We start from the raw sequence: 16,850 nt of genomic DNA, 5'->3' as shown, positions 1-16,850 counted from the left end.
AATTGAACAATCTGTTCTTCGAGAATGTAGCCAGGATTTACCTTTCTCAGCTCCACTGTATATATAGTCACTTCTCTTTTGTAATCTGTAATGTTGTTTGTTTTTTCTGTCTCTTCTCTTGCTTCAGTGTCCTAAATGCATCATAAATCCTCTTTCATTCATACATTCCTGTCCTTATCATAATCTTTTTGTTCTACTTTCTTTTGATTTACTCTTTTGGTTTACTCCATGTCCCCTTTAATTCTTATCTTAGGCACATGGCTTATTATGTTAAACTTACCTTTCTAACATAAATATTCATGGATATCAATTTTCCTTATAGGTACTACATGAAGTATAGGTATAAATCTATTACATACTTCACAGATTTGATAGGTAGTATTTTCATTATTTCATTTCTGAGTATTTTATATGCCTTCATAGTTTCTCCTTTTACCTCTAAGTGATTTACAGATATTTTACAATATTTAAAATTTTAAACTTATGCTTTAATACTTTTAATTTTGTTGTACTCAGAAAACATATTCTATTTGATAACAATATCTTGAGATTTTGCCAGACCTGCTAGTCTGTGTTCAATATTTGATAGTTTCATGTGTGCTTGAGAAAAATATGTATCCTTTCATTTTTGGGTAAAAAGTAGATCAAGTTTTTGCTTGATCTAGAGCAATCTTGTTAATTGTGTCCTTTGGGTAATCTATATCTTATTAATCTTTTGTTTCTCTGATATCAGTTATTGAGAAAAGCATGTTGTCACTAGTCTTTCCCCCTCCTTAAATATATTGTCATTTTTTGGTATGTACTTTTATATATGCAAACATGTGTGCACATAAGTCTAGAAATGTTGTCCCTTCCTGGTAAATTGAAATTTGCATCATTCTGCAGTGACCATCTCTACTGTTGTTACTAATGTTTTTGTCTTTATTGTACTTGATTCAACTTTCTTTGAACATTTTGCCTGGTATATCTTTTTTTTTTAGACTTATTTTTATTTATTTATGCATATAAGAGCTGGGGTTCAGGCCAGAGGAATGGGGTCGGGGGGTGAGAGGATTCACTGGAGACTGAGTGGGGAGCAGAACAGGTAGATCTACTGAAACCCACTGCTGAGGGGAGCAGCGGGTGAGACAGAAGTAGTCTGCTGTGCCATGTGGTTAGCAACTTGGCTGCCACAGTAACTGGTGATAGCTTGATAGTGCTGAGACTTTAACTCCTGTGCCACCAGGGGGGCTCTGATATATCTTTTTTTTGTTTTGTTTTAAGATTTATTTATTTATGCATACAGAAATGGGCTACAGGCCAGAAGTGCAGGTGAAGTGAGAGAATTCACCAGAGACAGAGTGGGGAGCAGATCAGGCAGAACTGACAAAGAACACTGCTGAGGGGAGCAGCAGGCAGGCCAGGACTGCCACACCATGTGGGTCACCCCCGGGGCAGGGATCAAACTCATGTTGAAGTGGCTTTAGCTTCTTAGTGCTGCGCTTTAACCCTCTGCACCACCAGAGAGGGTCTCTGATATATCTTTTATCTTTTAATAGCTATTTACTTTTAGTTTTTATAGTGTCTGTGCAAGGTGGATCTTTTGTAAATAGGATATGAGTAAATTTTGTTTTCAATCCAATATAGAAATAATCTGCTTTCAGTTAGGTAGGTTTTTTTTTTCAGAGAGGATTTGTTTTTGCTCTTAATGGTAGCATTTAGGTTTACTTAAGCTACCTTGAAGATCACCGTTGACTATGTGGTAGCAGATTCAGCTTCTTCATCTTGGTGGTAGCCCAGGGTTCTGTGTCCCCACTGTAGTGTGTTATTAGCACTTTATCCCCAACATAGTTTCCAATCTTATTCCTACACCAAGCCTACTATGTTCTAATCATATCAAAATACCTGTAATTCTCCCAACATGCCATGTCTGTGCTTATGTGACAATGTTCTTATAGCATTTGCTAAGCTTGAAAAATCATTTATGCTATCAAAAGCTTAATCATCCTTAAATTCATACAAAATCATCTCCTTCCTAAAAACTATGCTGATATTCATTGAAAAAAAAATCACCACTGGTACTTTATTTTGCTATTTTCATAACCTATTTTTATTCTAAAAAGCTGCCTGTCCTTTCCAACTAGATTTTAAGTTTCTTAAGTGTAAGGAGGATTTATATTTAATTTTTCTTTGTTTCCTGAAAATCTTCAGTAAAATATTCTATACAGAATCTTTGGTAAATTGTTGTCAAACTTGAATTTTGAAGGTTTGGATTTTTCTCTAATGCTATCTTATTCTTTCTACTCTGGTAAACTAATCCTCTCTTGTCTTCAGTTGTTTACACTACAGTGCCAATAATTTTCAAGTTCAACTCTTCCCTTTTTCTACTCCCCTGACTGTGTGATTGAGGCATCTCATACTGCTCAAACTCAAAATATCATCTCCTTTTCTGTGTTGTTCTGCCTCCAAACCAACACGTTTCATAACTTTTCAGTCTAAAAGTTACCATCATTTTTCCAGTCACATAAACTCAAGGCCTTGGTGGAATCTTGCTTGCTCTTTCTCTTAACCTTCTGACTTCAACTAGTCAGAAAGTTCTATTAATTTCTCCTTTAAAGTATTATACCCCATTCCATACCTCACACTCCATTTGAGCTGAGAGGACCTTGGGCTCTTGTTACTTCACACCAAGCCCCTCCCTCTCTCCTAGAACTTCTCTGCCTGTAATATAAAGGCTAGATTACATCACATGATATCTTAGACTATTGAGATTCTAGGTTCAGTCTACTGCCCCCGCATCTGTGGTCAGACTTCTTACTGTCTTCTGAGCATGCCTCATTCATGGCCTTTCCACCTCCCGCAGTGCACTTGTCTGTCTTTAGCTCTTCTATGCTAGTTCCATTTTCAGCATCTGGTTATGGGCATCCCCTCCAACGAATATTTCCTGTAACAACAGAGATTCTAGTTAATCACTTCCTTCTTTGAACTGCTTTTTTTAAGTGCTTCTTATTTTCATTAAAGCTTAATAGAATCAGCAAATTGGACCCGATCTTAAAAATAATCTAGTTTAATCTCTTAACTCTATCCCCTCTATAACTCATATCTTGTACTACCTTCTTTTATTACACAAAACTTCTGGTTTTTCTTTTTATTGACAGAATGAGCATCTGGAAGTTAGGAATTTGATTTTCTGTGTTTTTATTTTCCTCTTAATTCTAAGCATGGTTATCATACTTCCTTGCTTCCAGAGACATTAAAAATATGTTCACTGATTGATTAAATGAATAAAATATGTTAAAGACAAAATTTTCTCTCCAAATAGTTTACTAAGGATACCTACTTGTCTAAAAGAAAAGGCTATATATCCACAGTTCTTCTGCTTCCAAATATCTGTAAATGAGGATGCTTTAAAATATGCTGGATACATTTGCAGCTTACTCTTTTCTTAGTATAGCTCAGTATTAGCCTCAGTATTATTTATTTTTCTACATCTTCAAATTATTTTTGGAATTTCTTACTTTTGCATGAATTATAACTGAAAAGGCATAAGAATTTTAATGGAGTCTGTTGAATGTTGGTCATGTTTCCCTTCAGTTGAGAAATATTTATCAAGGGATATTCTATTTGGTTAATTTAAATGAAGAAAATTATGCTGTGGTTTGAAATCTTAGTAAAAACTTTCACCACAAAACTGTTGTTGGCAGCAAGTGGGCAGTTTTTTTAACTCTTACTACTGGTAACATCTGTGGAGTAATAGAAATAAATAACTTTAATTCCTTTGTAATTACTTGTGTGCTATGACTTTGAAAGACGTGTTTCCATTACAAGGATGTGTAAGTTAAGTTAGTGCTAACTTTAAGTATGTCAAATGCTTACTTATTTGATTATAGTGTTGATGAAAATATAAAACTGATATTTTCATATTATAAGGTTCTTTTTTCCGTTTTAGAGCATGTCAAAAGGATAAACATAATAATTTGAATGCTCTATTTTTATTTCTAGAAACCAGCAAATATCCTAGTAATGGGAGAAGGTCCTGAGAGGGGGAGAGTCAAAATAGGTAGGTAATTATTTCTAAAATAATTTATGAAGAAACTGAAGTGATTGAAAAGATGGTTTCCTTTTTTAGTACTCTTACTCAAGTAGTTAATTTTAAAATTGCTTCCACATAATGTTTTTAGAAAAGATGCTGGGAAATGTAGGTAGATAGTTTCTAAAACCCCTCAGGTTTATTCTCAGATTAAGGTCCTATAATTCTGAGCTGAGGCGGTTGCTAAGGGTGCCCATAAAAGCTTCATTCCCATGAATTAACACAACTCAAGCTTATGCCACAGCCACTGTCCTGCACAGTGACTGTAAGTAATGCCCCAAAGCTTACTTTCATCGGGGCTTTACCAAATGTTCTTTCCCTGAATGTATCACTCAATCTGACCTGATACACATGGATTGTTACACATATCTCTCCCTGTCCCTTACCCCCCAACATGTACAGTGCCAGGCACTAACATACCTTTCCCAAGTGATACGTATTTTTATAGACTCTTACTCGCCCGTTGGTGGGAGTAAATCTTAGGGAGGACTGGGAGGAGTCTTAGGGAAAAACATTCTCTACTTGGAATTCATGTGCTACTTTGCAAAGACTACCAGCTACAACCTCTCTAAATTCAGCTTTCCTCCCCTGTAGTATCTACAAAGAAGGGTGGTGGTAGAAAGTAAATGAGGAAACATGTGAGAATATTTATTATGATAAATAGTAGATTGTTTATTTTGCTGACTTTCACAAGTAGGGACCATCCTTTACCTCCTTCTCACTTTTACCAGTGTCTGGCTAAAAAGGACACTTAACAACAAATGCTTAGACGAAAAAGAGTGTGTGAGAGTGAAAAAATAGCCATTGCAATCCTGAAGGTTGTAAAAGAAATTAACATCATTTGGGGGGAGAAAATGAGCTAAGCAATGCTTTATTCCCTATAGAAGAAACTACATATATTGAATGTTTTGTATATTTTGGAGGCTTTAAAAATAAATTTTCTTTCATCGATCTGCTTTTTGTGCTACTAGACTAGATACTTCATGCCAGGGTGATGCAAACATATCTTAACTTCACTTACTACAAGTTTATTCTGTTATGCTTCAACCCAGTTAGCCTGACTTTCTATTCACTAGTCCAATTCCTTTTTTTTTTTTTCTGGTCCCCCCCCCTCAAATTTTTTTTAAATAGAGGTTATAACATAATATAAAGTTGAGTCTATAAAAGCTATTTAAAATCACCTCTTCTCTCCATATAATTTACAAGGAGACTTACTGGTCCAAAAAGAAAAGACATGAAAAGAAGCCTATATCTGCAGTTTGCTTCTTTCTAGATATCTTTCCTTTTTTTAAACCTCTAATCTGAGTTTACTGAAATCAAGAGTCATTTAAAAATACTGCTGTTAGTTAGAACTTAGTAGCTGCTTTCCTTCTTTGACCCTTTCCTTCTCGTTCGTCTTCTACCATTCTTCACTTGTTTCTCATTCACTCTCACACTTTTTTTTCTTACAAGCATTTATTGAGTACTCTTTTGCTAAATAAAAGGCATAAATAAGTAAATTTTTAAAGGTGAAAATTAAAGGGAGATAAAGAATGGTCCCTGTAAGAAATAGTAAAAATAAAGTTTACTGTGTACAGTGTGATTTTTTTTTTCATATGTTACATCATTTTTTTTACACAACCACCCCCTAGGTAGATATTACAAATAAGAGAAGTTGGATATGGAGAGGTGAAAGCTTGCTCTGCCTTTCAAAGGTAGGGCTTGAATTCCAAGTCCATATAGCTTCTTTCACTAAAACATTGCTAGTGAGCTCAAAGATATCTGGTGTGTCTTCACCCTCTGTCAGCATAGTTCTGTCTTTGAAATAATATCAGAGAATCTCCTTAAATCCAACCTGGTGCCTTTCCTAGCTCTTAAATCTCTTCCTGCTAAGCTTAAGCTTCTCATATTACAGCATCTCTATTCTCCCTTTCTGAAGTTTCTCTTATTTACCTTTAAACATTCATAGCCATCTTCCCAATTTTAAAATACACCTCATATCCATTTTGTTTTCTTTACCACTGGTTCTTTCTCCCCCTCCCCACTCCACCCCCCTTCCCCCTGTTCTTCTATATCTAGAACTCCTGGTATTCACACATTTGTACCACTCACCCTATTTTATTATAATCTGACCTCTAATTTCTATCAGTCTTTTGAAACTGCTCTCTAAAAGGGTACCTGTGACCCCTGTCTTATCAAATCTAATGACCTGCATTTAGTCAACTTTTTTCTTTATAGCTTTAACTAGGTCTTCTTTTGACTATTCTGACTTGGGACTGTGTTTTACCTTGGTTTACTTGACATTTTATAATTCTGTTCTTTATCTACCACTTCTGCTTTTTTTGGCTTCTCTATTATTTTCATTATTGCCTCTTAAACCTGTTTACCTTCTCTTAAGATTCCCTAGGCACTGGCTTGGGACATAGCCTCCCCACTACAGTTCTTCAGGGAATTGATAAATTGTGGCCTTTAATATTGGGTTCTGTGAAAATTATTCTAAGATCTGGTTCTCAGATTCTATTTTTTTACCCTAGTTAAAATCCTTATCTCGTGCCCTCCCTGGTGGCTCAAAGGTCAAAGCACAGCACTGCAAAGTTAGCGGCAGCGAGTTCGATCTCTGGCCAGGACAGTGACCCACATATGGTGTAGCAGACTTTTCCTGCTTCTCCCACTGTTCCCCTCAGCAGTGCACTAGCCCATCTGCCTGTTCTGCTCCCTGCTCTGTCTCTGGTGAATCCTCTCACCCCCTGCACCTCTGGCCTGTACCCCAGTTCTGTATGCATAAGTAAGTAAATCTTTCTAAAACCCTTATCTCTATTTAATTGTTCTGCTGGCAACCTATAGCCGTTGTTCCAAATCAGATTCACCATCACCATCCTGTACTCTCCCTTGCGCTTACCAGTCAGCCCACTTATCCCAGTCACTTCAACTTAATGTCTCCTCCTTATTTTTCCCAAATATTTTCTGTTACTCCTCGACAGAAATTCTCTAGCTGTTTAGGACTATAACTCTGTCCAAGGTTACAGATAAAACTAGGCTTAAAAGTAAATGATAATTAAGAATAAAAATCTAGTGAATAGTCTAGTTGATTAGGTTGCTTTTAAATATTTTAATGGTGTGTTGTTTTTAAATTAGTAGTGTTCTGAAGCCTGTGCTTAGCACTTTAATACAGTTGGTTTTTGGCTAAAAACAAAGGCATGAAATGGCAAATACATTGTGCCGTCCCCTCTTAACCTGAGCCTCTCCCTCCAGCAAATTAAAGACACCCACGCCCTAAAATGCTCATGATTTTTCAGCCATACACAGTGTTGCAGCTTTTAGAACCCAGGTCCAGTTCTTTGCACTTCCACAAAGATTTATCAAACGTTGGTCTAGATAAAACTATAGAAACACAGATGCTTCCCTCAAAGAAAAACAAAAGAAACACATGCTTCCATCAAGGGACTTAAAGTCCAATAGAAACCAGTAACAATTTTCCTTTATTCTAATTTTTTACTTTTATCTACTCCATGTATTTTGTCTTCCTACCTTTACCTAAGTTCCTTGATAGTGCTTTTCTCCTTTTTGCTGCTTTTCTGTTATTTGATGCTTCTTAATTAGCTCCTGCACCAGAATCTTACTATGCTCTGTATTACACTGAACATTTTCACTCATACCTGATTTTAGGAAAGCAACTGTTAGTAATATTTAGATTAATTATCTTTTATGTAAATGAGTAGTTATTTTAAAAAAAAAGGTATGGAAATCCATTAAAGGATTTAAAACAAGAATAGTTTTTATATTTTTGTTTCCTCTGACCTTGATTTTATCTGACATTAAGTAGATATGGCTTATAACTATGGAAGGAGAAAATAGGGGAGAAATATTAACTTTAGTCTTTACTTAAAAATAAAATGGCTTTTCAGAGGATGAAACAGAATTCCACTATATTATTTTGCCACTGACAGCAATCAGAATCTATTAAATATATAGTATTTCAAAGTAGGTATAATATTGGTAGTGATTTTGAAAGTTTTATTTGTTAGAGGCAAATTTAATTAAACTGTAGCATCAGCACAGACTTTGTTTTCTTAAGATCTGAATTCTCCTAAACATTCTCAGAAAATCTTGTAAATTATTCACTTTGAAACAAAATTACTATAAACTAAGCATTTAATGTATGTTAGATCATAGCATATTAGTTTTAGATCAAATGATTATAGTGGACATTTTGTATACTATTTGTACTTTATAGCACATTGAGAGCACCTCCTATAATCAAATTATAATGTGATATTATATATTTCAAATTATAGCCATTTATCATTCTTGTGATTTTTGCCTTTGACATGTAACTGTATGTATAACTTACTGGTCAGATGTCAGATCACTGGTTAAGAACATAGCTGCTAAATTGTAACACTGATTTTGTTGGAGTACTAGCATCTTTATTTGTGACCCCTGTAACTTTGAGTAAGTTACTTAACTGCTAGGGCCTTAGACTTCTTACTTTCAGTTGGAGAATAAAATATTAAAACAGAGTTCTTAAGATGACCAGATGAAGTGATGTGATTTATGTGAAAACCATTTGTAAATCCTAAATTGCTTTATAGATATAAGGTATTAGTTGTTTATGAAATCTTAAGGAAAGCAGGCCAGCTCCAGGAGCTATTTTAGTAATAAATGTTCATTTTTGGGCATGCTTCCAATATTTAAATCAATTAAATTTGGCAAAATTTGGCCTTAGTTAAATGCTGAATTACAACAAATTATCTCATTTATTGGGTATATATTCTTGGAAAAATGCATGTGATGTAATTATACAGCAACTGGTTCTAGCTGGGGAGGTGCTAGAGAAGCCCTAATTTGTAGCATTTGCTGTTTCATATGATGCAAGTACTCCCACAGCCAGTATAAAGCCACCAGCATGATGTCAGCAAATGCAGAGCTTGGAAGAGGTGTGTATAGATTGCTTGTTATGCGTTCACAAGGGTGGACTCGATAGTCTTTTAGACGATTTTTTATTTGAAAAACATTTAGGATTGTAAATGTTTCTGAAAGCCAGAAATCAAAAGTCAAACTGAATTCTGATTTGGACTCCGTTTTTGCTAGCCCAATGACCTTGGCTAAGTCAAAATATCTGTAAGCTTCAGTTTCTTCATCAGAAAAATAGGCACAATAAAATAGTATCTTCCTCAGAAGGGAAGATCTGGAGCATGGTATAGACCATTGGTTGAAGAAGGGGGGTGGGGGGGAGTGGAAAGATTACTTTATAAGGTCAGTGACCGACTTGCAACGCTCTGATAGCATGGCAAACTGAGTTTTATATTAATTTGTTTTATTTTTTAGCTGACATGGGTTTTGCCAGATTATTTAATTCTCCTCTAAAGCCACTGGCAGATTTGGATCCAGTAGTTGTCACATTTTGGTATCGGGCTCCAGAACTTTTGCTTGGTGCAAGGCATTATACAAAGGCCATTGGTAAGTTAATCTGATATGATTTGCTATTTTGCCATTAAATTATCATAAGTACCAAACGGTATATTAGAGCAACTTTGTATAAAAACCATTTTATATCTCTTTGTTCTAGTCCTGTTTTCTAGAGTTTACATTCAATACATCAATAGTAGATTTAGATCTTTAACCACATAGGAAAATATGGTTCTTTAAAAAAAAAATTAGAGAATAAAGATATTTGTTTCTGTTGAGTTGCTATGGAAACAGCAACATGCAAATTTTATTTTGCACTTACCTAGTATGGATCAGAAGAACTAGAGAGATACTTCAAGTTATTTTCTTCACAATAAAAAAAAAAATGGGAGCAGTTTGATATTAGAGAGAGCCCCTACTATTTGGAAAAAAGTTAGTCAATTCTTAATGATAATCAGATGGCAGTTTCACCAGTAAGGTAAGGAATAGACAGGGTCTGGGTAGATAAGCTGTGTTCAGCAACTTGCCCTCTTTCCTAGTTAAAAACAATGCATAAGAAACATGTTACAGACCACGTTTGTAGAATATAAGCCTGCTTCTTTCCTGGCCTGGTCACTACAGTGTTGCCGGAGGGCCTGCAGCAAACTGAGGGAGTCAGGAAGAGAGAATCCTCCTCCAATGTAGAAATTTCCTAAAGGAGGTAAAAAGGGAGGATAGGGAGGAACAAATAGTACTGCTTGTGTGAAGGGTTAGTTCTACTACTTATCTAAATTTATTAAATACATTTTTTTTGTTGTTGAATTTTCTATTTATCGGTACTAGGCTGATAGCAGTTTTGACTTCATTTAGCTGCTTTGTTGAGTTCTGTTTAGTAAAGTTTGTGCAATAAAGTATCCAATTATTAAATATAGGTAAGTACTGCCCCTTCTCTATTAAACCTATGAAAAACCTGGCAGCACCCAAGATTACAAAAGAAATTCTTACATTTGGAAAGATTAGACTGATGACTTATTCATGGGTAAGGAGGGAAATAAAATTAAAATGTTGTAATGTCTTCATTCATCAGGAGATCTGGTTTCTGCACAGCTCATATATCTAGAGCGCATTTATATTTTGTCCAAGGCTTCCAACACAATGCTGAACATTGTAATGCTTCATAAATATTTCTGAAGGAGTTTGTTAAAGTAGTGAAAAAGCCTATGAGTAGCCTCATCACTATGAGGAAAAGCAGTATCTGTTTGACAGTAGAGGCATGTGAGGCTGTTCTTAAGCCCTTTCCTTAGGAGCTAAGCCTATACCAAGGCCCTATAACAGAGGCTGCCAAGGGCACACTCTTAGAAACAGACAGTGGCAGCTATCTGTGACTGTGAAGGGTGAAAAAGAACTATAAAAACCAAGTAGAAGGACCAGAGTGATTCACAGATTAAAGACTTAAAAGTCAGGGCCTGCCTCTGCTCACATTCCAGTGGATGACTTAACTGTGGGGCCTGTGTTTTGAAACTTTCGTAATTATGTTTGCAATTAGGTCTCTATGTTGAGAATAGTAAGATCTATTAGACAATCACAGAAGGCGCCAGAAGAGCGGAAGAGCTTAAGAGTAAGCTAGAGAAAGGGAGAGGATTAGTGGAAGTAACAAGTGGTTCTTAGAATATGATTGATAGTGAGATAACCCAAGACCACAGGATGGGGTGAAGAGGATGTGATAACAATAAAAGCCCATATTCGTAGGGCCCTTACCAAGTGCTAGGACAGTCTGGGTGGGGGGATGGAGGTGGTGGGTCCTGATAAGAAAAAGTAAGTCCAGCCAAGACCTGGTAACTAAATGACTCCCCAGAAAAGTCACTCGCACTCCCAGAGATTCATCTTCAGCAGATTCATGGTAGTAAAGCCCATGATTCTGTTGTGTGTGGTTCACATACTTTGTGAGTCCACACTTTGAGAGGCATGGTTTCATGACTATTTTCTGATTAACTGCTTTACTGTTAAAATATAAATAGATGTGATTTTTGGAAATAAAGGTAAATGTTTGTGAATTAAAAATCAACTGCATTTCTTATTTCTTCAGAGTAAGGAGAACTGGATTTGAATTTTAACCAGCATATAACTTAGTTGCTCACTAAGTGAGATTTGTCACTTAAAGATAAAAGCATAGTTACTAATTTCTGATTTTTACTATTATCTATTATCTATTCTGGACACAAAGAAAAAAAGAATAATTCTGAATCAATTATCTTTAGACTTGAAATATATTCCTAGCAGGCATACAAATGCACATACATTCACTTACTCTTACTATTTTCTATACCTGGTTCATGTCATAAATAAGTATTCTATATAGGACATAGAAAATAGAGTTTGATTATTTGATATCTGTGGAGATAAATTTCTGGAGATTTATGGAGTGATAGTGGTGTTTTGGGGAGGAGACCAAATCATTGATAAAGGAAAGTAGAGGGAAAGTTGCTGAGAAATGGGCAGAGAGGATGCAAGAGTCAGATGACTATATAAAGTTAAAGGTTAGCATGAGATAGGAACCCTTGAATTTAACACTACTGGTTATACTTAGGTTTTCTCCTTTTAGCAATTCACAGGGAAATCTAGATCCTGGTTCCTATCTTTTGAAAAGAAAGCATACTAGGAATTGGGATGACCAGCAACATACAGTAGTCATTTCACTTGACTAGAAGTAGTAGAAGTATCCATTAGGAAGTGAGTGGGGACATCAAGGCAGCCATATCAAGGGCAAGCAGGATAGCCACCATGATGTGGAAGAGAGAAAAGAATTAAACAGTGGGCACTAACCATTATCATTACTTTACTCTTTAGTGCTGGATGCTCATGCTGATGATGACTCTCCACATCATTAAGAAAAGTTAAATTTTATTTTATTGCCTTTTAAGTTTGTAGATAATGGTGTACTAAAAAATTGTTGTTGAAGATTTGTTGCTATTATCCAAAAGGCCAGCTGATGTGGTAGAAAACCATTCCTGAATGGAGGTCACATATGTGAGACATAACTATATGGTTTTTGCCCACTTTACATTTTGTTTTATAAAATAGCTTCCACCTACCCCATCCCATGCCCCATGTGAATAGCACTAATTATAGCTAATGGATGTAATCAGCATATTTAGCTTATCTATAGGATCTACTTTCAGTAGATTGTTAAGCATTATACTTTTCTATACCATAGTTAGTACATTGTTATCCTTTTAAAATACGAATTAAGCAGCATTTATTTAGATGTGCAAGTGTAAAGATACATTTCACAAAAATTAATTCACTTGTACATTTGGCAAAGGACTATGAATACAATATTCTGCCTCAGAAGCTAAATTGCAGTTTTTCCTTTTGTGATGTTTTGTGATTTTTTTTTTCTTTTTTTTCTAATTAAAGTAATATTACAATATGTTACAGTGTAATATTTGCACTAGCATGAAAATCAACAGGTTACTTTACTACATTAAATTCATCACTATAAATCCAATTCTGTCCTTCAGTATGTAATTTTTCAATATGGAAAATGCAAATAGAATACAGTTGTTCCTTGACAACACAGGTTGTACTGTGCAGGTCTGTTTCTTTGCAGGTTTTCTTGTATAAACATGTAATGTAAATTTATGGTATTTATAAATAGAGTACAGTACTATAAATTTATTTCCTCTTCCTTATGGTTGTCTTAATAACATTTTCTTGTAAAGGTGCCTAACTTTATCCTGGGGCATTGAGTGGGGGTGGCATCTAAGTGAATATATTCAGATAACAGCTATTTCTCCTGATGTCAGTTTAGTGCCTGGATATACTAGAATTTATTAGCTTCCAGACCAAACAATTTGTTGAAAAACACTTAAGTTAGTGACCTTTCAGACAGAAATTGAGTTTTCCTAAATAATTTCATATAGTCTGTACTGAATAGGTCACGACTCAGAAATAGTGGGTTTGGTTGCTTTCAAGGAAGGATAGCATTGTGTTTTTGATTGCTTTGAAAGAATTACATAGCTGTATTAGATGAAGATATTGTTTCAGTCTGTTAGACCTTGAGTATTACACCTTGTGTTAGAGTATTAATTGAATACTCTGATGTTAAATCACCAGTGGTGGTTAGAAAGACTTGCCTAAATCTAAAGTAAATTCTTTGCTTCCTAGACTGAGTTTCCTAAGCTATCTTCATCAGGAAATTTACATGTAAATGTTTTTTTATTTAATTTTTCAATCAGTTATGTGATTTACTGCTATTTCATGATATGTTTGTTTTCTTCATAAACTTTTTAAAAATTGTACTTTTGTTTCAATGGAAAGTATTTTTAAATGTGGTTTATAACTATATCCAGAAAGTATAACCAAACAAATATAATAAACATGTACAAAATTTGTTTTTCTACCGTTGCAGATATATGGGCAATAGGTTGCATATTTGCTGAATTGTTGACTTCAGAACCTATTTTTCACTGTCGTCAAGAAGATATAAAAACAAGCAATCCCTTTCATCATGATCAACTTGATCGAATATTTAGTGTCATGGGGTTTCCTGCAGGTAATTTATTTCTCTTCTCAAATATAATATTTGAGTTATATATCAAAATAATTCCTTTTCAGAAGTAAACTAAGTATTTTATGTATCTGTGTATTAAGCTAAAGTAACTAGAAGATTTTGGATAAAAGTAAAACACTATTTCCTTTAACAATATTTAATATTTTTTTGGAAGATAAAGACTGGGAAGATATTAGAAAGATGCCAGAATATCCCACTCTTCAAAAAGACTTTAGAAGAACAACGTAAGTAATTTTATATTAAGTATAAGTAGTAAATTCACTGGGGATATTTAATCTTTTTAAAAACCAGATATACTATTTACTATTATTTACTATTTAAACCAGGAAGCTAGTTCTCAAATATATTAACTGTGCTTGTGATTTAAAGAAGATATTCTAGATTTTGTTAACATACATGCCACGCTTATTAGACTGTTGTATGTAAAATCTTTTCAGAATTCAAGGATCAGTAGATAGTTTAAATGTTTCTTCTGCTTTAGTATGATAAAGGACTCATTTCAAAGCTGCATCTGTGCTTTTATCTTGATATGAGAAATGAGTGGTGGCCGAAATGCTGGGCTGTGCCACCAGGAAGGATGACAGAAGGAAGAACACATGGCCTGAGACCGAGGAAAACAGACTGGTGGAGACGTATATATTGAGTAGAGATGAGAGGAGGATAAAGGTGACAGCATGAGAGGAGTTTGCCAAAATAGGCCCGCTTAGAGGAAAAGTAGAAGAGGTTCTCTTCTGGGTAATTGAACACGAAACCACCAGGGCAGGGTGGCCTTTTGGAGCAAAAGCAGACATTATAAAGACAGACAGACAAATGGCACTAGTCATTTTTGGCCCTTCTATTACATGGTCCTTGATAGGACTTTTGGCCTATCTTCAGGTGTCACTTAGAAAACATGGTTAGGTGCCCATTGTCAGGTTCTCTTCTGTCCTTTTCTCCTTTTATACAACACTGTCTCTTGTGAAATCAAGTACTCATGTACTCAAGCTTCCGTCTTAGGCTCGTTTTTCACTCTGGCCATCTTCAAAGCAGGCTCCATGATTCTCATGGCCACAATTTACCATCAATTATGCTGATAACTTGTACTTTATTTCTTACTGAGATCTCTTTTCCAAGTTTCAGACCCATTTGTCTAATTGCCTTATGGAATCTAAACTTGAATGTTCCATAAATATTTTAAATTAATGTTCCAAACTGAGCTCATCATCTATTCTTCTAAACCTCTCCTCCTCTTACTGTACTTATTGTCTTAACAGATGGCTCCATGATTCACCTAATTGTTCAAGTCAAAACCTGAGAAATTCCCTTCATCCATCTTTTATCATATTTTCCTCTATTTTCTCCCCCAATCTAAACAATTTGTACTATCAAGTCAGTTCTTTATATATCCTTTGAATCTCTGTATCTTCTCCCGTCTACTCTGCCACTATTATAGTCCAGACCACCACTATTTCTTCACTGGAATCTTGTAGTGGCCTCTTAAGTGGTATTTCTACCTCTCATCTTATTTTCCAATCATTGACCTGCCTGCAGTCATCATCAAATGCATATTTGGCCATGTTGATTTCCTAGTTGCTATTAAATCACCATTGCTCTCAATTGCTTCGAATGGCTTACAAAGCAGTGACTTCTAGGTCCTCGCTCTCATGCCCTAAACCACTGTCTACTCTCTATACATCACAAATTTCTTTAAGGACCTAAGTCACCCTGAGCTTTATTTGACCTTTTACCCTTTATATTTATCCTTTCAATTTGGCTTAGGCTTCACTTATCTGGAGTTCAGTGTTTCTGTCTGTGCTCTGTAGCATCCTGTGTTGCCTCTCAGCACTGATCAATCACTTTGCACTATAATTGGCTTTTGAATACTTATGGTATGGATCGTGTCTCTTTTGTATACCATTAGATGTGCCCTCAGCGTCTGGTGCATAGTACATATGTTTTAGTTACTTGTCAAATGGATAATAATGAAAATGGTTTAAGTAACTAAAAATGAAGGCCAAAAATTTTTTTACATAAAATGATAGTAGCCTGTCCAATAACCAGAAATAGAAGGAGTAAAATTCAATTATAAAAGAAAAAGTACACAAACAGAACACATACTTCAAAGTAATCTATATTGGCCATATAAATGCAGGCTACTAATGCTAAGACAAAAAAGGCCTTATTAGAAATTACCTAAGTAATACAGTACATATAAGTCACTACGGTAATGTATATAATAATGAAGAAAATCCCAGAAAATGTTGTTGCAGATGACATAAAAAGCAAGACAGTAACTTGCTCTTTCCACAGTGTCAGCTCTAATTAAAGGCAAGGTGAAAATAGAATTAAGAATCATTATGTTGACTTCAGCATTTGAATATTCAGATAACTGTGATCTGATCCAACACTTCATAGCATGTATAAAGAGTTTAAGTTAATTTGAAAACCATTCAGGTCTTAAACCAGAAAATCTGAAGAGGATAATTCAGAAAGGGACCAAGTGGCTTAACTTAGCATAAATACTAGGAAAGATAGGAAACCACAATGGTAACTGAACAATAGGATTTCTTAAGTTCAAGACTTTTAATATTATAATAAAAACAAATAACTTAGACTCGGATACTAGAATTTAGAATCTGAAGTTAAGCAGGAAAACAGTTGATTCAGTCATAGATCAAGAATATTTCTACATAAACTTTAAAATTCTTTCCATTATAAAACTGGGAAGCTACATGCAAAAAAATGAAACTAGATCACTGCCTCACTCCAGTCACAAAAATCAACTCAAAGTGGATTAAAGACCTAGACATAAGAACGGAAACCATAAAATACCTAGAAGCAAAGATGGGTCAAACACTACAC

The 16,850-nt window shown here is 35.0% G+C and overlaps 1 protein-coding gene across 1 annotated transcript in view; it reads left to right on the top strand.

The window, feature by feature from the left end:
- CDK19 (cyclin-dependent kinase 19) overlaps nucleotides 1-16,850 on the top strand; it is a 128,351-nt gene that overhangs the window by 101,027 nt on the left and 10,474 nt on the right. The window contains exons 5-8 of the mRNA XM_004673765.2: nucleotides 3,982-4,039; nucleotides 9,377-9,508; nucleotides 13,848-13,991; nucleotides 14,164-14,233. Coding sequence (XP_004673822.1) covers nucleotides 3,982-4,039; nucleotides 9,377-9,508; nucleotides 13,848-13,991; nucleotides 14,164-14,233 — 404 coding nt within the window. The remainder of the gene's footprint in view (nucleotides 1-3,981; nucleotides 4,040-9,376; nucleotides 9,509-13,847; nucleotides 13,992-14,163; nucleotides 14,234-16,850) is intronic.

Source organism: Condylura cristata, unplaced genomic scaffold (genome assembly GCF_000260355.1).
Source record: "Condylura cristata isolate star-nosed mole 26May11 unplaced genomic scaffold, ConCri1.0 scaffold00001, whole genome shotgun sequence".
In the NCBI taxonomy this organism is placed as follows: Eukaryota; Metazoa; Chordata; class Mammalia; order Eulipotyphla; family Talpidae; genus Condylura; species Condylura cristata.
The sequence above is the reverse complement of the archived record's forward strand: the minus strand, read 5'-3'. Positions and strand labels throughout refer to the sequence as shown.